The sequence below is a fragment of the Anastrepha ludens genome, chromosome 2 (assembly GCF_028408465.1).
Source record: "Anastrepha ludens isolate Willacy chromosome 2, idAnaLude1.1, whole genome shotgun sequence".
Lineage (NCBI taxonomy): Eukaryota > Metazoa > Arthropoda > Insecta > Diptera > Tephritidae > Anastrepha > Anastrepha ludens.
Window position 1 is genome coordinate 31,039,185 of NC_071498.1, and position 20,448 is coordinate 31,059,632.

At 39.2% G+C, this 20,448-nt stretch overlaps 3 protein-coding genes across 5 annotated transcripts in view; 1 reads left to right on the top strand and 2 right to left on the bottom strand.

The window, feature by feature from the left end:
• The first annotated feature begins 1,618 nt into the window (after positions 1-1,618).
• Positions 1,619-7,610, top strand: LOC128867592 (MMS19 nucleotide excision repair protein). The gene is made up of 7 exons (XM_054108964.1): positions 1,619-1,890; positions 1,952-2,335; positions 2,401-2,750; positions 2,808-4,310; positions 4,371-4,616; positions 4,682-4,849; positions 7,355-7,610. Exons 1-7 carry the CDS (start codon positions 1,806-1,808, stop codon positions 7,547-7,549), a joined length of 2,931 nt encoding a protein of 976 aa, XP_053964939.1. The 5' UTR covers positions 1,619-1,805; the 3' UTR covers positions 7,550-7,610.
• Positions 7,611-7,908: 298 nt separating this feature from the next.
• Positions 7,909-9,086, bottom strand: LOC128867595 (MORN repeat-containing protein 4 homolog). Its single transcript, XM_054108980.1, has 3 exons — positions 8,866-9,086; positions 8,533-8,797; positions 7,909-8,466 (listed from the first exon to the last, which is right to left on the bottom strand). The coding sequence occupies exons 1-3, from the start codon at positions 8,885-8,887 to the stop codon at positions 8,199-8,201; spliced, it is 555 nt and encodes a 184-aa protein (XP_053964955.1). The 5' UTR covers positions 8,888-9,086; the 3' UTR covers positions 7,909-8,198.
• A 3,143-nt stretch (positions 9,087-12,229) lies between these two features.
• LOC128867601 (serine/arginine repetitive matrix protein 2) overlaps positions 12,230-20,448 on the bottom strand; it is a 63,135-nt gene continuing 54,916 nt past the window's right edge. For 2 of the 3 annotated variants that reach the window (XM_054109000.1, XM_054108990.1), the window contains exons 6-8: positions 13,493-13,621; positions 13,159-13,410; positions 12,230-13,081 (exon numbers count right to left, since the gene is read on the bottom strand). In XM_054109000.1, the coding sequence (XP_053964975.1) occupies positions 13,249-13,410; positions 13,493-13,621 (291 nt within the window). In that variant the 3' untranslated portion in view covers positions 12,230-13,081; positions 13,159-13,248. The remainder of the gene's footprint in view (positions 13,082-13,158; positions 13,411-13,492; positions 13,622-20,448) is intronic. The other variant, XM_054109010.1, reaches the window with a different exon arrangement.

Sequence of the window (20,448 nt, forward strand, 5' to 3'; positions counted from 1 at the left end):
AAATTTGTTCACATATGCATTTATCACCTATAAATCCACCAAATTAATCTACCCGTTCAAATATCGCAGATTACCTGGAAAATTTACAATCAGCTGTCAATACTGCTTTGTGAGGTTTTTCTTCATATAAATTATTTTGGTGGAATATTTCGGTGTTTTTGGTTTTTTTTAATTATTACTAACGATATGAAGAAAATACTAGAAGAAGGAATAGCTAATTTAATTGCGCTATTAGCTGCTAATAATAAACAGTTGGAGGAAATCCGTATACGACGTTTACTGAGGTTGCAAAAAATTAGGGCAGCAATACGCATGGGAAATTCTATATTACATTTTATAATAATTAATGATATTTAACAAACTTTTATTAGAATTATGCTTACAGATATGTTTTATTTGCCAGCATCCATTTTATTTAGTTTTTCCTTGACGTTTCTCTTCACATTAGTAAAAATAATTATCGATAACAAAGGGCTGTATATAAAAAAGTATGGTAATAATGTACGATTATTTTATAACCCCAGATTTCGGGGCAGAAAATTTGTGTGGGTAAGCTCGCTTTTTAATTACAGATTCGGAGTAAAGATCGAAAAAGTAGATAATCTACTTATATGTGAACGTATTATAAGAATACCCGCGAAATTACGTGGCATAACAGCCAAAGTTACTCTCACAAGTATGCTTCGGATGGCCAATAGACTCGTGTACTTAAGATAAATTAATTAATAATAAACTTATATAAGAAAGGGAATTGTAGCGTAGAACTGCATAATTGATGAATGCGTTGTACTCGTTGAGTAGCTGAAATAATTATCCATTACTGTACGAACGGGAGTAGTTTAATGTAATCGGCTCTCGCAGTCGTAATTCACGCCTCAAATACTCTTCGAATTATGTAATTCGCCGTATTAAAGTTTTTGAACAAATTATCTCATTTGTAAGTATTATCTCAGTTTCAATTATCTTGAGAATTACGAACAAATCGTTATCTTCCCTTATCTTTGTCTGAAATTGATCGAAATTAGCTGTCACCCAAACGAAAGAGTAAATCATACAAAGAAATAAAGATAACAAACGGTGAATAATAACCAGAAAAGGCAAAAAACTTGTTTAACAAACTAATATGTTATTGATGTTGCTGAAAACCTAGCGATTTTTGAGTTGACGACATAGTCTTCTGAGTAGCTGTTTACCTCTATGACGAGCAGTTGCAGAAATTGAATCAACTGCATCTTCTAAATACGGTGAAGTTAACATTTTGGTTTTCACCTCCCCCACCGAGTACACAAATCCTTGTTTCTGCAACTACTGTACCATTTCTAATAGTAAATGGATGTTTTCCCGAAAACCACGCAACTGTTTTCACTTCTCGCTCCATACCTCTATATGTACATTTTCGCCAGGCTGTTACCAGTTGCTAACACTTTTTCTTATTACAGCGTATTGCGCTCTAAAATAAAGTAAAATCCTTGTTTTAACTCTCTATTTTAAAAAAATCGATATTCACAGCATATAATAATATTATTAGCGAATTACGTATTGTAGGAACATAGCATAAAACGTCAAAAAAAATTAATATATACAAATTCTAAATTAGTCTTGTGAATTAGCGTTGGGTATAAGGTCAAGTACTTCTCGGCAATGATTTCTCACATCACTAGCGATAACATTTCACCTCTGCAGCAAATCGAACACATATGATTTTTGGTGCACACTTCTGAACAACGCGCACTCTTCCTTTTTATTCAAAGGAAAAATATTTACTTATTTTACCAACTCTTCCGGTTGTCACTTGGAGAGACGTAATGACACCTTTAACACAGAACGGCATAGAAGAAGCGTTCGCTAGTGAGGCGGCGCTTCAGCAGGCTGCCGCCAGTGTTAGTGCAAGTAAGTAGCTTTTCTGATGAAATGCATTGCTTGGTTTTCAATTGCTTTTTCTCGCGTACAGATATCGTCAAAGGGGCTTATGACGTTTCACATGTTGTGGAGCAAATGGGTTTCGCTCTGACTTCACCCACGATAGAGCAACGCGTTAATGGAATAAAGCTACTTTCGTTTGTTTTGCGGCAATTACCAAAGGATCACCTCAATAGAAAACAATTGGAGTTCATAGCAGATTTTTACGCAGATCGTCTGAAGGATCAACATAGTGTACTACCTGCTGTAATTGATGGTATTCATGCTTTAGTAGAAATGAAAGATCTGCCCGCGGAGAGTGTGCCGAAAATTTTGGATTCATTTTTCAAACACACCAGCTGTCAGTCTCATCAACGTGGTGAACGAGGAAAGTGGTTTAAAATCTTAAAACACGTAGGAGAGCAGTATGAAAAAGGTAGGAATTGCAGTAAATGGTATCGAAATCTAATAACTTCTAAGTGGTTAATATTTGTATGACAGAACTAAAGCAAATGGGTGTCGATTTTATGTACGGATTGATAAATTCAATCGACGGCGAGCGTGATCCTCGTAATTTGGATTTTATATTCACTTTCATGCCTGATTTGATAAAACACTTTTCGCTGTTGCATTTGGGTGAAGAAATGTTTGAAATATTTGCCTGCTATTTTCCCATTGATTTTACCCCGAGTCGCGATGATCCCAGCAATATATCACGTGACGAGTTAGCTGCGAAATTGAGCGAATGTTTGGTTGCATCGCCTGAATTTATTGAATGGGTGGTGCCATTGGCGTTGGAAAAGCTGGAAAGTGATTTGGTGGTTGCCAAATTGGACTCGTTGGAACTATTGGTTGGCTATCTTTTAATTTTTCATATTATTCTTTAAATTTAAAACTTTAAATTATAGCGCAAATCGGCAATTAAGTTTCCTGCAAAATTATTGTCTCAGCATTTTGATGTCATCTGGGCAGCTCTAAAGACCGAAATATTCCCCGGTGGCGATAATACGGACGTTGTTTCTGCTGGCATCATCGTATTGCGTACAATTTTAGAGCAAGCTCACTCAACGCCAGAAATTAGCCATAGTTACCAAACCACTGTTTTGGGTGCAATTTTGCCGCATTTAAGCGACGTCAATCAACGTCTCTACAATCCATCGACAGCTATTGCATTGGTTTGTGTCGCAGGTGATCCGATTTTCGCTGGCGAACGGATACTTAACACCTTTTTGCTGAAACTAAGCACAAAACCCCAAAGTATTGACGGCGGGGGCGACAAAGCGATATTGTCAACTGATACTTACAACGAGGACCAGCGTATCAAAGTGTATGCGATTATAGCACAACTTTTCAAAATTGTTGCAATACGAGATTGTGCGGAGCAGTTGAACAAGGCTACATGCGACGCAATTCATCTAGATATTATTGGAGTGCTGCGTGCTAACATAGATGCCGATGCTGCAGAGCAAAATATTGATTTAAAACACGCAGCGCTGAGTGCACTTACCGAAAGTATGCCTTTGATCAATGAAACGAATCGTGCACTCCTTTACAAAGTACTTCTACAGCTGATCACACACGATTCGCTCGATCTTCAGTGCGTGGAATTACTAGAATTGCTCGGTGCTTGTCATCCTGTCGAAGTGCAGTCAAATTGCATTGATGTGCTCACTCGCAACTTCGCTATCTACCCAAATTTCGTAAAAAGGAAAATGTTTAAGCATCTACTGAAATTGGTGGTGCAAGCGGCCTTTACGTCGCGTGTACTCGATTTGTTGTGGCACTATTGCTTTGGTCAAGACATACCCAGCGATGTGCAATTAATCGCTCTTGAAGCGCTTAACATGCTATTGAACAGCAATGATACGCGTCTAATCGTTGAGCTACAGACCAATAACTGCCTTATTGATAAGCTTGTGACATTAGCTTTGGGAAATGCACCACTTAGTATACCTGCGCTTGAGCAAATTGCAGCTGCGCTTTGTCGCATTCAACAGCATTTGTCTGTTTCGGAACAATATATAATAACAACTGAGTACCTTTCGCAGCTAAAACTGCAGTCTGCCGCACATTTGTATGTCGCCAAAGGGCTACTGGGTCATTTACATCAAGAAATATGTCTGGATGACTTCCTTGAGTGGCTGCTGAACGATTTGACGCAACAGTCGCTTACCGTTGACGAAGTCGGTGATAATAAGGAAACCCTCCGTACAGTTGCACGTCAGTTGATATGCAGCCTGGTTAATCGGATAGAAGAGAATGAACAAAATCGTGACAATTTAGTTAAGACTCTGGAACTATTGAGGACAAAAATAAAAGAAGAAAACGCATTGGCTGTAGAGACTTTGGCGTGGTTGGCCAAAGGCCTCATTGTAGCCGGTAACGACCTAACAGCGGAAATAATTGAGACAGTGAGAGCATACAAAAGGACAAAATGATTTTTGGTCATTAATTAACTTTTACCTTTGCAGCTTGCCGAATTATTGGACCATCCCACATTGGGCACAGCTGCAACTGTAGCGTTTGAAATAATCGCTGCGGACTATGATGAACTATTTTTAACTAAAGTAAAATTTCTATACAAACAGAAGCTTTTCAATGTGGTTTTGATAAAGTTGGGCGATAAGTTGGAAACACATTCCGAACGTCATCTGATTGCTTTTATTTATGTGTTGCAAAGCGCGCCATACGCCGTGCAAAAGATGCATCTGGAAAAGGTTTATTTTTATCAATTGTGGAATTTTTTTTTAAATCAAAAATTAATTTTAATATTTGCTTTCAGATTGGTCCGCTGCTCTTCAAATCGCTTGAGCTTAACCACACAGCCGTGCTCTGCTATTCTCTAAACATTTGTGGGCGTTTTGTTGCGGATCGCGATGAATACATTCTTAGACACTTGAATCATATAATACCGAGCTGCTTGCGGTTAGCAAAATACCAGAACTCAATGGTGGGTGCGATATGTATATATTTTTTTTAAATGTAAAATGAATGTAGGTGCCTATGAATTGAATTGAACTCTTAACACACCTCAAAAGGGGTGTCAATGTGTATCAGGTGTGACGTAGTAGCAGTACCAAGAAATAGCGTAGAAAGAAAAGAAATTTATAGCTCGGTCAAATAACTCTTTGAGACGAAATCGACAATGTAAGAAATGGGTTGATGGGTATAATATGAGCAACTTTGTTCCGTGCCTCTAACTTAAATGTTTACAATTGTATGCCACCGTAGCCGAATGGGTTGGTGCGTGACTACCATTTGGAACTAGGTAGGTTCGAATCTCAGTGCATGAAACACATGCAAAATGATAGAAAAAGTTTTTCTAAAAGTGGTCGACTCTTGGCAGGTAATGGCAAACCTCCGAGTGTATTTCTGTCATTAAAAAGCTTCTCATAAGAACAATTTACCGTTCGAAGTCGACTTAAAACTGTAGGTCCCTCCATATGTGGAACAACATCAAGACGCCCGCCACAAGGAGGAGGATCTCTGTCTGCCAAACACCTAGCAGAAGTGTACGCGCCAATTATTTATTTTTTATTAAAATTAATTAGGCAATATACCAATGTTTTAAGCTTTTGCTAAATTAAAAGTTTAAATGCTTACATATATATACGCATCTACATACATATGTAAAATTTCAAATCTAAAATAATTGGTGATGCTTTGAAAAGCCATTTTCTATACAAACTGCTTTCGAGCATAGATAAAATACGATATACTTTTTGGACTATTCAGTTCACTAAATACATATAAATATATGCGCTTTGCCACCAATGTTGTTGTAACAGCATAAACATTCGCCATACATTATGGGGAATGCTGCTGGAGTGAAAGTCCTTGGTCGGATATAAATCCGGGTCGGTCCGAACTAGACGTAGAACCGATTGTGGTGGTAACCAGTTTTTTTTTAAGTGGAATTTTCTGTATTTTATGGCCTATCATTGCCATTGACTTACAAAGAAAGAAACAACTTTGATTGAAAGTTGTCTGCAGTTGTCTAAGGCAGGTCCAAAAATATGAATTGCAAGACAACCCAACTATTAAGTGGAAAAAGCAGCATTTGGTTGAAGTTGGATGTAAAGAATTAGGTTAAGTTAGGTTAGGTTGGACTTGGTTGATACTGTAGATCGCACATATACCAGAAATTGATTCATAGTGGTACCAAGTGCACACATTAGGATTTTCTATTGCCAGAACTAGATAATATAATAGATACTAGAGGAATAATTGGAGGTTTGTACTTCGACCTAAAGGTGTTTTGAGCCCCCTACTCAGCACAATACCTCATGCAAAGCCTGTTCCTCAAGGAAAGCTAAAATGGAACTGGGTTGAGCTGAGTGTTGGTGCCTCCTTTCAAGGATGATAGATTTACGAGGTTTGTCCATTTGGTGAAAAATAAAACTGTGCGAGCTCCGCTGGGACGTCACGGAGCTCGCGGCAGCTGAATTCTGCCTGCTTATTTCACACATATTCACGCGCACGTCCAATCGTTTTTTCGTATATCACCAATACAATCTTATTGCTAGCCGAAATCTGCGCGATAATTTCACACATCATCCCATCAATCGCGATAATTTCACACATCAGTCCCATCAATCTTTGTTCTGACGGCAAAGAAGTTTCATTGGTTGATTTTTTGTTCGTATTTCACTGAGGCAATCTCATATTTTTTTTATAAACACACCTCAAGTGGCGTCAGTCCATTAGCTGATTCTGTCGATTTCGCTGAGCGTCGGTTAACGGTCTGTGAAAGAGCTCACCTTTGAAATCTTTTCACCATGAGTGTAGACTGTGTTGATTTTTTCGTATATCGCCATCACGCCATCGCCAATCTGTTAAACATCTTTTCACCATGATCTGTTTTCTGGCACTAGGCCGAGATGTATATTCCTTCTTCGCGTTATGTGGCATCGCATTCGAAAAGAAGGTGTGTTAGAGCTTCCGGGGATTGATCGTTAAATCGACAGCATTGGGTGGACCATATTCTGAGTCTATACAGTGTAGTGGCTGTTTAGCCTGCAATTATCTGTAGAAAATAATTTGGTGTCCTGTAAATTTTTAGGTAGTTTTCATTTTGTTTTATTTAACCCGTTTGCAACACCGCTCGAAGTGCGCGAGCGTCGCCAACACTTCACTGCGTCGCCAAGACTTTTACTGTTTGTTCTAATGAAAAGGAACGTTACAGGATTACTAAAATTATGTATTTCTCTCAAACTTTAACTAAAAAATAATTTATTGAAATAGAGAGAGAGTTTGTTTTATGATAAAAGAGAGTTTTTTTATGATAAGAGAGAGTTTTTGTTCGCGCGGTCTACTCCGTTCTCGGTGATTAGAGAGAGTTTTCGTTCATGAATTATTTCGCCGAATGATGCAAAAGAGTTAATAATTTCCTTTTTTTTCTTGAAATAAACATTTAATTGCTAAAAATTTACTTCCTCTTAAATTTAACTTTCAGAAAGTGCGCATCGGAGCTCTAAATCTTCTGCACGACATTACCAAATATTCCACCCATGTCTTGTTAACGCATAAAATCGACGTTGTGCTGGAACTGGCGTCCGCCTTAGATGATCATAAGCGCTTGGTACGCAACACGGCTGTGCGCACGAGGAATGCCTGGTATATGGTCGGTACAAGCGAAGCTAATTATTAAGCGGACAAGTGGCAGCTGCTGAGCATCAAATAAAAGCGAACTTCGTTTTTTGTTTGTTTTTGCTCTTTCAGTTGGATACACTCCAAGGCGGATTGAGTACTCCATCATCCATGGATACACTCTACAATTCATATAGACAAGTACAATAACATAGTAGCAAAATAGACAACAGAACCAACAAATATGTACATACGCCCATGTATGTAATGTGTGTTTGTGCAAGCGCGCAAGTGTTTTAAAAAACCAGCGATTTTAATTTGTAAACACATTTTACAAGAAATTATTAAATAAACTAGAAAACCAAAAAAAAAAAAATAAAGTAAAGGAAAACAAAAAAAAACCCATTTTTTTATGGTTAATATACTCAACGTTTATTCGAAAACCACAATGCGAATAAATTATTGTTATTGTAACAATATGAACAATTTCAAAAACGTATGCACTTTGCCAAAGATCTGCTGGAGCGGTTGCTGGCCCCATTCATACATCTGAATGTGTGCATGTGCATGCGTACATATGTATATATAGGGTCGTACTGCGGTACAGTGGCGGTACCGCCTGTTATGAAAACGTTTATATTTGTGATCAGATCGTCGAAAGTTTATGTGTATGTTTGTATGTTTTTGTACATATGCATGCATGCTTAACGCTAATACGGATGGTCACACTGCGAACGCGCCATTAGGGCACATTTCTGCGCGCGCTGCACCACGTCTGGGCAGCGTTGTTTACGTACCAAACGGCAGTCTTGAAAGAAGCCTTCATTGCGCGGAAAGCCGTGTGTGAAATCGCGAAACGTTAGCAGGCCAAGCCCCCAGATCTTTCCACCACGAAATTCACCTTCAAACTTCATGCCATCGGAGCGCCAAAATATACCGTAACCGTGAAACCAGCCCTGCATGAATTCACCTTCGTATCTAGTAAATAACAAACAAAAATTATTGAAATTTTTTGCTTAATGCAAGTGTTAGATTTTCGCTTACTTGGCACCATCCGAGAACCAAAGACAGCCCTTTCCATGACTCAGTCCATCGTGGAACTGTCCATCGTAGCGTGTGCCATCGGGAAACTGTAAATGGCCAACGCCATGCTTCTGGCCACGCTGATCCCATTCACCAATGTAACGCGTGGCATCCTCGTATCGCCAACCACCGACCTTCACAACACCAAAAGAAGAGGCGTTCTCGTTGCGACCATGGGGGCCACCACTCATCAAGCCAACGCCGCGATTCGCATCGCTTACAATACCTACGTGCAGCGGAAAGAAAATTTTGTTTGATTTTTACTTTTAATTTGAATATCGGAACTAGACTTACTTTGATTTTCGTAGTCGTCCATGCTTGGCCTATGGCTTATTTGTGATTTGTGGAAGCTGTTTTAATTTTTATTGAATTATTTTGAACAAAAACGCAAAGTGCAATGAAAATGCAATGTAAACTGACTGCTAAACGCTGATGGAATGGAATGCAGTGAAAGACACTCAAATTCTTAACTGCTGCACTACACTCGACACTGTCGCTATTTTTGCTGTTATGAGAAAGACGGTAGGGAAAGTTCCGCCTGATGAATATTAAAATATATGTCTGTGCATATGCCAGGAGATACTAAACTGTAATACATTTTTTTTTTTTGGTTTTATTACGCATGCTATTTTTTATTACTGAATTAAAAAATTAAAAACTTAAATGTAAATATGTAAATACATAAATTTCTGGAATGGGATCTGGATTTATCAATTTATATTTTTTTTGTATAGATTTTTTATTTACATACATACATATACTACAATAATTTTAAAAGTAAAAAATACTGTGGGACAGTAAATTTGCATTCATGTATCCCTAGAAAAAGTAAATTAAACGAAAATTTTATTTAAAAGAAATATTTATATTATCTATTACTTCTTAGTTCACACTTAGGGCACTGCAGGTGTTTTCAATGCGCCCACCAACGTTTCCACTTGTTTGGCTTCTTAGCAAACAGTAGCATTGAGTGATTTTCCGCATCCAAATCTAATTAGCATATTTGCCTGGAAAGCGTCAATGTTTCGACCAAATCTTATTCGCATTCGCTCAATTTTTCAGTGACTACTTGACACTTCGATTGAATGCCAAGCTCGGCGCTGGAATTGTGTTGGTTGCCGTGGATCATCAACTTTGTATTTGTTGCTGTAACAACTTATCCAATCAGTTATAGTAACGAGCTAGAGGAATTCCTCAAGGCGAAAACGTCTAGCAGCGTGTTAAATCGCAGCGCATCCGATAGCTAGGACTCGTTTGCAGAATACCAGATGAAAGAATATCTCGCAAAGTTTTGGATGCAGGGCGACCGCGGAAAAGTTGGTTAGACGACGTTGAGGACGATCCCAAAAGCATAGAAGCGACCAACCACCGTTGTATGGCTATGGACCGAGATGTATAAAGAAAATGTGTGGAGGAAACTAAGACTCACACTGAGCTGTAGTGTAATGCATGATGATGACGATGAACAGCTTATCAGAGTCCTGCCTTGGTTTATTTGTACATCAGTTGTTGTCGTTGAGTTCAACCAACGAGCTGTTGTGACGGATTCAAATCATGGAGAAGGAATGTTAGAAGCGTCGGTTTGTGGCGGCAAGTGTAGAGATTAGTTAGCGTTATGCGGGTCTCCTTCACAACCGGGAGCACCTATGCACATATTTTAAGTGTCTCGGGTTCGATTTGGAATGGATATGAGCTTAACCGGTTTCATTAGGGTATAAAGAAGCAGCTGAGGCTCTTCGTAAGCAATAGGTGATTGGTTATCGTTGTTGTAACAGTATAAACATCGATCATGGGGGGGAGTGCTGCTGGAATGCAATCCTTAGCCTGGTTGTCCCGGTAGCGTAAAACCATCTATCGTAGGAACGAATATGTGACTGAACTCCGACTACGGCTTTAATGGGATGAGAATTGGCGTTCGTCTCTCGTTGAATATAGTTTAAGGCCATCGACAAGTCCAGTGATGATCAGATCAATTTTTGGATCCAATCAGTTTGTTCGAAAAGATGGCTTCTGGTATGTTAGAAATGTATCTCGTTGTTAAGCAGGTTTCAGGTGTAGTGGTTCCTAAAATAAATTCCGTGCAGAAACTGTTATGCTCCTCAAGCGAGAGCAAACACCCGCCATTATGGAGTTGATGCTCTTCGAACATTACAAGGCATTCCGTTGCGGTGCTGAGTACGCTTTTTTGACAGATCTGTAGCTTCATTCACTATGTTTTTCTAATCCTTGAGGACGAAATGTCGCCGCACGGTTTAATAATGGCCAGTTTGCCTTATATGTTATTATCAGCGTTCATTTCTTCGTGCCACAAGTGGCCGTGATCGCCAGTAATTATTTTTCTCGGGGGGAACAGAAGGAGCGTAACCAAACAGGTGGAAAAAGGAAGAGAGACTTTGGAATAGAGGATGACGACCAACAGTGGTTATTTACGTTTGTATTAACTGCTTCAAGCTGCTGATGAAAGGAAGCTACTGAAAGTGAGACCCCAGGTGTCTAAATCTTTGCTCGACGAGAGCAGGACAGCTGAGAAGAAGGTGTTGAGATGATTCCACCTCAACTTACAGACAGCTTCTGCAGAAAGGACTTGAAACAATCCCAAGTCTCACCGCATGGACATCTCACAGACAGCGTCCGGTAAGGATACCTACCAAATTCGAGAGCTGCGGATGTATCTATTAGCCTTACAAACTCCCTCGAGCGCCCCCGATCTACCTGTGGCCAATAGAATTTCGCGACTTTGCACATTTGCGCATTAGTCCAGCGCTCTCTGAGTTGACGCGAGACCCATCTTTATAGGAATAGATCACAGGTTCTCAAGGTAACCCCAATCCTCTCCAGGGTCCCCTGTATAGCCAGCTCATTAGCCCAGCATTTTTCTCTATGCCGCTGTGACCGGAAACCCAGATGAGCCGTTCTGGGCTATCCCGAAGTAATGCATGAAATAGTTCCGGGGAGGGAGTCTCCCCAGAAAGAGGAGGGATCGTTTTAGCGCCCACACCAGTCGACGTAGTTGCTGATGGTTGTTGTTGTTGTAGCACTCTCGTTAGTCGCTAGTATTGCTGCTACAAAAACAACAACGGTCGCTGTAAATGCGAAGCTATTTCGAACTTTACCTCACCCACAAAAAAAAGAGCCTAATATCGAAGCATTTGGATGCAGTCGAGAGACATTCGAACATTTGTGTGTTCGAAATTGGTCAGACATTCCCCCCCGACCAATTTCGAACACACAAACAATGAGCCCAACACCCCCTTCCTAATTGCCGCTTGGCTGTCGGAGTAGATATTTACGTTCTTCACAGTAATTACAGAGGTAACCAGATAATCCACTGCTTCCTTAATTGCGGTTACTTCCGCTTGGAAAACACTACAGTCGTCTGGAAGCATAAATTTGAGCTCAATGGGGAGCTCCTCACAGAATATTCCTGCCCCATCAACACTTCCGTCCAACTTCAAGTCATCCTTTCAGTCCTTTCCAATCAATTAGATTAGAAAATGTAAAAGATTAGAAGTCAGGTCAGTGTTTAGATTTCTCCACTCAGTTCTTTCCCAAGGTTGAAATGATTGCTCATAGAGAGGCCACACTTGGGCGAGAACCAAAAATTCGTCCTTTGTGATATTCTTTCCAAACGATTAGGTTACCAATGAAATAAATGCAGTTCTGTTTTAATATTTTATTTTTATTATACATATATACTTATACAATTTACTGAATTTCAAAACTTCTGCAATCATATGAAACGTTGTGGCAGGAGACTTCGCTTGTTCTGTCAATAAAGCTGCGTTACAGCAAAAGAGTGGTACAATTAATGAAAATAATAAACAAATTGCTTTGACATAAGGATTCGTAAAAGCAGTATATAAGGGATATAATAAATTTATAAGCAAATGAAATACATTTGTTTGAAGCACAGATGTTTCGAAGGTGGTCTTAAAAGTATACAATACATTTGTATGGTTTGCATAACAGGTATTTTACTATTACTATTGGTATTCCTTATGGGAGTTTAGTTTGAAATACAATTGAGAAAATAAAAGTATAAATATATATAAGTAGTGTGTATGTAAAATATTTTATATTATGCCAATCCAATAAATAAACAGCCAACTTCATTCCATGTGTCGCTGAAACTAATAATCGGTATATTTAATTCAAAAGCAAGATAATTGCTTAACATAATTTTCTTTTAAAATTTTTAGTATTTTATAATTGCCAAAATTTGTTTAAATCTAAAATTATGTTTACACTCAATGTTTCATATTTTAACTACGCCCAACTCCAAATTTTCTACGGTTCTTTTTTTTTGCTTTGCGGACCTACATATGTATGTTTATACATACCAAGAGTATATGCCGCTCGGTCATTATAACCTAGAAACGCGCATATACATGCAAGAATGCTTGCTTGTATAAGCGTGTGAGTGTGTATGTGTGTGTCGCTAGTGCAAGGGTATGCCTATATGAATCTAACGTATGAACTGCATGCAAAAGCTGCTCCAATTTCCTTTGATCTGTGAAAGCGAAAAATCGTCCATTAGTACAGTACTGAGCCATTAACTTTTCGTTTGCTTTTGTGTATTCTACGTACCCATCTCAGTTTATTCGCTTACACACTATATGTATGTATGTTACGTTATGTGGGGTCGTGCATCGTGTTCGACGCACGATTGGCATTCGCTTACAGCTTCTTCAGGTAGGCAGCACACTTGACTGCGCTGCTGACCTGTCCTGTGTTGAGGAGATTCAATTTCTTGTGCTTTGCACGGAACTTCCTCACGTAGGCGTCGATGAGATTTTTGATTTTGTGGGGATTTATCTCGCCCGAACGGCTATGACAGATCTGGAGATGAGAAAGTAATGTAAAAATGTAATGATTAATTTATGTTGAAAAATTATTGGACTTTGTCATTTTTTTCACAAACCTTTGGCACAGCTCGTCGCATAATTTCCTTGTAGTCATCTTTTGTGATTTGTTTCTTGTTGAAACGCGGCTTCAATACCAATTTAACTTCTTCCACAACACGTTCCTGTCGATTCAGCTTCCGTAAAAACTATTAATGAAAGAAAATTAATGAATTAATGAAAGAAAAGAAGATTTAATGAGAATTATTTTTGGTGAATCCAAAAGCATTTAACTGAAAATAGCGTTAGTTATATAGTATTTGCGAATTGTGTTTAGTTTTAGGTCTCTTCTATTCGCCACTTCTCTGCTCCGACTCACTTGACGAAAAATTTGTATGTGAAAGCAACAATAAAATTGTCGAGCAAGATCCGCCGCTAGCGAGTTATATATATATTATAATATATATACATACAATTCTCGCTTACACCCTTTTTGGGAGTTTGGCTGAGCTCTTCCCCCTATTTGTGGCGTGCGTCTTGATGTTGCTCCACAAATGAAGGAACCTGCAGTCTTAAGCCGACTCCGAACAGCAAATGGCTTTCTATGAGAAGATTTTTCATGGCAGAAATAGAAATACTCTCGGAGGTTTGCCATTGCCTGCCGAGAGGCGACCGCTATTAGAAAAAGCTTTTTCTTCATTTTGGTGTTTCACGGAGATTCGAACATACGTACTCCGAATGGTAGTCACGCACCAACCCATTTGTCTATGGCGGTCGGTGTTTATACCTCATAAAACTGGAATAACTCATTATTTCATCAAACAAATTTAATTTTAGGTCATGGTGAAAAGATTTTAAATGTGAGACCTTTTAGCAAAATTTTAAGTCGAATTTGACAGAATAAGCTGATGGACTGACATCACTTGGGGTGTGCTTACAAAAAAAAGCTGAGCTTGTGTTAGTGATATACGAAAAAATCAACCAATGGCACTTCGTTACCGTCTGAACAACGACTGATTGCATGGTGAACAGATTTTTAGAGGTGTACTACCTAGCAGACCCTTATTCCGCTTTGAACGAATTTGACAGATATGCCGACGTCATTCGTTTTGCCTTTCACAAAATTTAGCTTTAGCTTAGTGAAAGTTTTTTTTTTTCACCATACCTAACGAGCAAACCTGATAGCTATCATCCTTGGACTGATTGGACGAGTGTGTGAAATTATCGTGCAGAATTCGGCAGAATGACGTGGCAGCCGAAGTCCTCCCCACAATTTTCTTTTTCACCATAGTTAAAGAGCAAACCTAGTAAATCTATCAAACTCGATTTTAGGCAGCTATATTCCAGAGCTGCCAAGATATGTTTATTTATGCGAGTTGCTTCATCTATTCGCCACTTGTTAACGCTCGGGGCAAAGAGGAGGGATTTTATGTACATTTGCAAATTAGATTTTCCTAATTTTTGTTTTTTCCTAGATTTACAACTAGATTTGTATAACAGAATAAATCGGTAATATGAATGTGACTCGTATTAGAATTTTTCGCATTTTATAAGATTTTTCATAATGATTTTTTATGCATATTTACGATAAGCAATATACGATAAGCGGCTAGAATTTAAGCGTGTTCTGCCCGACCTACAAAGAGGGTGATAATGGAATCTGTGCCAACTACCAGCTGATTGCACTTCATACGCCAAGTCTTGAAAAATACCCATGAAAGGAGAATCCGCACACAACATATTTTCGTCGATTTTAAACCGTCATTCGACAGCACGAAAGGGAGTTGTCTATATGCCGCAATATCTCAATTTGATATTATCACAAAACTATTACGGCTATGCAAGGTGATGTTCAATACCAGCAGCGCTGTTAGAATAGTGTAAGACCTCTCCGAGGCATTTGATACCAAACGAGGTTTTAGACAGGGCAACACTTTCAAGTGATTTCTTTACATGATGCTAAAGAAGTTTGTGCGAGCCGCAGAACTTAAACGGTCAGGAACAATTTTTTATAAGAGCGCACAATTGTTGGCGTATGCCGATGATATTGACATCAACCGTGCTGTTAGTTCTGTCTTTTCCAAACTGGATAAAAGAGTAAACCGAATGGATCTGATGGTGAACGAGGACAAAACGAAATATCTCGTATCATCAAACAAACAATAGGCGCGCTCATGTATCGGCACCCACTACCTGTTGCCAGTTATGCTTTTGAGATTGTAAGAGACTTTGTTTATTTAGGAAGCAGCATTAATACCGATAATAATATCAGTTTTGAAATCCAAGGAAGAATCTCTTTTGACAAGTGCTCTATGCTACTTTGAACTAAGTAGGCAATTGAGTAGTCAATTTCTCTCGACGAACGAAAGTAATACTCTACAAGGCTCTCATCATGCCTGTCCTAAGGTGTGGTGCGGAAGCTTGGACAATGACAATATCCGATGAGGAAAATGTTTGCACCTTTGCACTTTGGCCACGGCAGGCAATGCAACAATGAGCTGTATGAGCTTTATGACAGCATAGACATGGCGCAGCGAATAAAGATCCAGCGGCTCCGCTGGCTGTTATGTTGTCCGAATGGATACGAACGCTACGGCTCTGAAAGTATTCAATGTGCTGGTAGGAGAGGAAGAGGAAGCCTTCCTTTGCGTTGGAAAGATAAGAAACGATTGCCAAAATAATGTGAGAACAAATACCCAGTACCGAACTGCTGAGTTGGGTTGAGAAGGTTCGAAAATATCGCACTTTCTGCCCTATTTGTTTCTTCCACAATAACCCCAGAAAAATACGAGTTGGGCGATTTTATCAATTAGATAATGTAATATAAATCGTATTAAAAAGTACAATGTTATTGTTGTAGCAGCATAAACACTCCCTGTAGAAGTTGTTTGAAATACTACTGGAGTGACAGTCCTAGTCCGCATATAAATCCCGGTCGTTTCGGAAACATCGTGGAAACGAAAAGTACAGTGTGTTTAAGTTGGGTTGAAGATCTGGGTCTGATTGTTAAGGAGAGTGATAGCATATAATTTGGCTTTTGAGTGAGCTCAAGTTCGAGGGCCGTTTAAAAAGTTTGTGCAAAGTCAGAGAGATGGCACTACTGGTGCGCATCGAGGCTATGTTTAGTAAGTAGCATCTCACACACCAGGTTTCAGCCAGATTGGTATATTTTTGTGCGTTTTACATTGGTTTGGATCGAAAACGCACCAGGTCACGCCTCAGCAGTTGTGATTGCAAAATTAATGGAAATGGGCTTCCAACTCGTTTCACATCCCCCCCTATTTTTCAGACATGGCTTCCTCGGGTCATTCGGACTACTATTTGTTTCCCAATTTCAGGAAGTGGCTGGCGAAAACAATATCTTAATCAAAAGAGGAGGTGATTGCAGAAACGAATGGCTATTTTTCAGTCTTGGAAAAATCCTATTATTTGGAAGCGATCACCAAACTAGTACAGCGTTGGACGAGTGTGTCAGCCTAAAAGGAGGCTATGCCGAAAAATAAAAAGTTTACCCCAAACAATTAAGTAGTTTTTATTCTTGTACGGATTCTTCAAACGACCCTTGCATTTATTTATAGACTTTCGACTCTGAGAATTTGGCTGGCCAATACTGTACTGTCTGGAGGGAGGCTGGTACTTGTTGCCATCGACGATGGGGGAGTTCACAAAAATATGGAGTTCGCTTTGCTAAATACCATTGAGACTATTTGGGGTATTCTTATCGGGCTGATAATCGGCAATTTTCAATTGTTGAGAATTTCTTTACTCAAATTAAAAAAAAAAAAAAAAAAAAATTAATAATGATTATAATAGTGGACTCAAGCTAAAATCGGATATTTGAATTAAGTATGCACTAAATCAAATTATAAAAAAGATGTTGTTTTTGAAGGATATTGACTTCATTATTTACGCAGAAAAAAGAAATTGTTACAATATAAAAATATGATTACGCTGCATTTCCATTCCATTACCAATTAAAATAGCGCATATTCAAGTACAATATTACTCAGAGCCATTGGTTCGAGACCCAACATGTTGTAGCACATTCTCTTAATTGTAAAGATTTTGCTATACTTATATCTATATAAGTACAGTGGCGAGAATAACTGAGTGAATTTTTTTCGAGTTAGTGTTTTTTTGTTATTTTTCTTTTAAATGTTGTTAATATTTTAATCAAAATATTATAAATCAAACTGCAAGAAATAAAATACGAATTCAATATATTTCCATCTCCTTTTTCAACTTTTTAATCTGAACTTTTGAAAATTTTCGCATTTGCAGTAACATAGCTCACGAAATTTGAGTAAAATAAGTGCAATCGCAAGGATTTTAACCCTTTCCTGTTAAATAGTAAAAATCAGTGCCGCCAAAATGTCATTAAGAGGAAAGGAAAGCTTTCCGGGATCATTAGAAGTGAGACCAGTAAAAATATAAGCATTTTAAACACAATAAATCAGTTTCAACGAATTCTGAGTTTTCCAATATCCATATATTTGCTTTAAATCACTAAGGGACAAATAATTCCGAAAAGCTAAATTTGCTCCGACTTCTGGTACTTTAGAGAAATTGGCTGATCCCAAAGGGTAAACTAATCTTTTTCATATAAAAATTTATTTCTTGTGGAATAAAATGCGCAAGACCGCATGCAAAAAATATTAAAAAAAAAAAAATAACTCCAGATTTTATAAATTGCACTTGCAACATGTCGAAAAAAAATTAAGCAACGCGATTTTTTATCCGCTTGAAACTTGCACTTTTGCACTAAACTTTAAGGGGCTACGTAACTGTATACTCAAAATAATTCTAAAAATTTAAAAATGAATTTAAGAATGAACCACATTTAAAGAAAAAATATTAGCAAACATGCTTTATCTCGAAAAACATTTGATATATTTAAAAAAAATCATAATATACTAAATTCTGCTCATCACTGTCCTTTATGTACATATCTATGTTATAAACGCAGCGTACCATGTAACGGTTTCGTGAGTTCGAAAAATGTGTAGCAAAGGTTTAATTAGCCTGATGATAATTATGTAACAAGAGTAAAAGTTTCGACAGGTTGGGTCCAGAGGGAGAAGGGTGTTAGGTGGGCAAGTTTGATGGGGCATGTGAAAAGGTGGTTAGTATCGTGCGGTGTGCCTTTACATGCTGGACATATGTTGGGTATGTCGGGGTTGATTCTAGATAGGTAGGAGCTTAACCAGCTACAATATCCAGAACGTAATTGCGCCCAATTTATGCGAGTCTCACGAGGCAGGTGAAGCTCTTCGTCTGCGATGAGTGGTGGTTGGACTCTGATGACAGCATCCGGAGGTCGGAAGTTTAGGAAGGTGTTGTTGTAGCAGCATAAACATTCCTCATACATACTTATACAGGGAATGCTGCTGAAGTGACAATCCTTGGTCGGATATAAATCCGGGTCGTTCCGGTTACGTAGGGCCGATTGTCGTGGGAACGTCTTAAAATTGTTTGATATAGTACTTGTAGTTGTGTTTGATCCTGGATCATCAGTAAAGCCGAGGAGATGTCTTCTGCCTTGTCTCTAAGGTGGGTCAACTTCTAGCAAGTGCCTGAAGGGGTTGTTCCTGCGGCTGCAACTTAGAAGGATTTGCTTGTTGAGCATCTTACTGTGCTCCTTATGGAGATGTTGAAGGCGAGACATCATGAGGCATCCAATGGCTGTCCTGATAGCAGTGTTTGGACACGCCTGAAGTTTTTCTCACTGAGAATTACTAGTGTCAACCGACCAGATGGACGCAGCGCAATCTAGAATCGATCGACCAATTGCCTTAAATGCCACCAGCAACATTTATTTGTAACCCTCAGAATTTTGGCGCTGCTGGCGGTCGGTAAATAGGGTCGCCGTGCATTTAGTGGTGGAAAGCTGGAGATTTCTCGCAGTGAAAAATCTGGCGAGATAATCGTTCACTTTGGACCACGAGTCATCTATGTCATTGCCAGACGGCATTATCAAACAATCGCCAGCATAGGAAACCAATGAGACTCCTGCTGGTGGTTGGGAAAGTTTAGAAATGTAGAAGTTGAAAAGCAGGGGTGAAAGGACACCACCTTGCGGCGCAACTTGATTTATCTACCTCTGTTTTGAGCTTTGGTCTCGAAAAATTACAGACAATCGCCGACCACACACGTAGTTCGCGGGTCATCTCTTCAGTCCTCATGCGAGGGTCCACTCTTGGATATCATCTAGCAGCGTGGAATGGCTGACTGTATTGAAAGCCTTCGACAGGTCCAACGCTACTAGGACAGTTCTCCCGCAGAGGCGGTTTTGGCTAAGTTCGCGATTAACCTGCGTGTTCATGGCGGTGAGTGCTGTAATGGTACTGTGCACTCTACGGAAGCCATGCTGATGTATAGCTGGGGTCAGGTGTTTCGTAAAGAACCGGAGTAGAAAGGCCTCAAGTGTCCTCACTACTAGGGGGAAGAGAGTTGCGGACGATAGGACTCCCCTTGTTTGGCGGCTTCCCCGGTTTCAATAGTGGGTCCACATTCAAGACAGGTTTGAATGCCACAAATCGTGATGGGCGTTAAAGTCACTAAACCAAGAAGGCATTGGAAGGAATTTCAATCAGGTTCCTAGATACTCTGGCCTGATACACGAGAGACCAAGAGCTGCTGGTTGACTCACACGGGAGTTGGAGAGGGTTGGGGTGCAACATAATGACCACAAACGAGGTGGACCATCTTAAGATGGCACCACCCCATTGCACTGATTACGTCTAACTGAAGTAAAGTTTTGATGGAGCCGTCTTCGGTATACTCAGAAAGAAACTACAAGTCCAGGGTTAGGCTGGAGCATTGAGCTGTTCCAGTGACGGCAGGCGAGGGGTGAGGTTCAGCGAAAGCGCTAGTTTACTGGCCCGATTTTTAAAGTAGGGGAAATTGAGAACACAAAGTCACAATGGACTTGAATGAAGGAAAAGTTGCTAATTCCTGCTGGAAAAAATTTTACTGTCAAAAAATCGTAAGCAAGAAAACAGGCGATTAAAGACAGTTGGAATGTAAACAATAAACA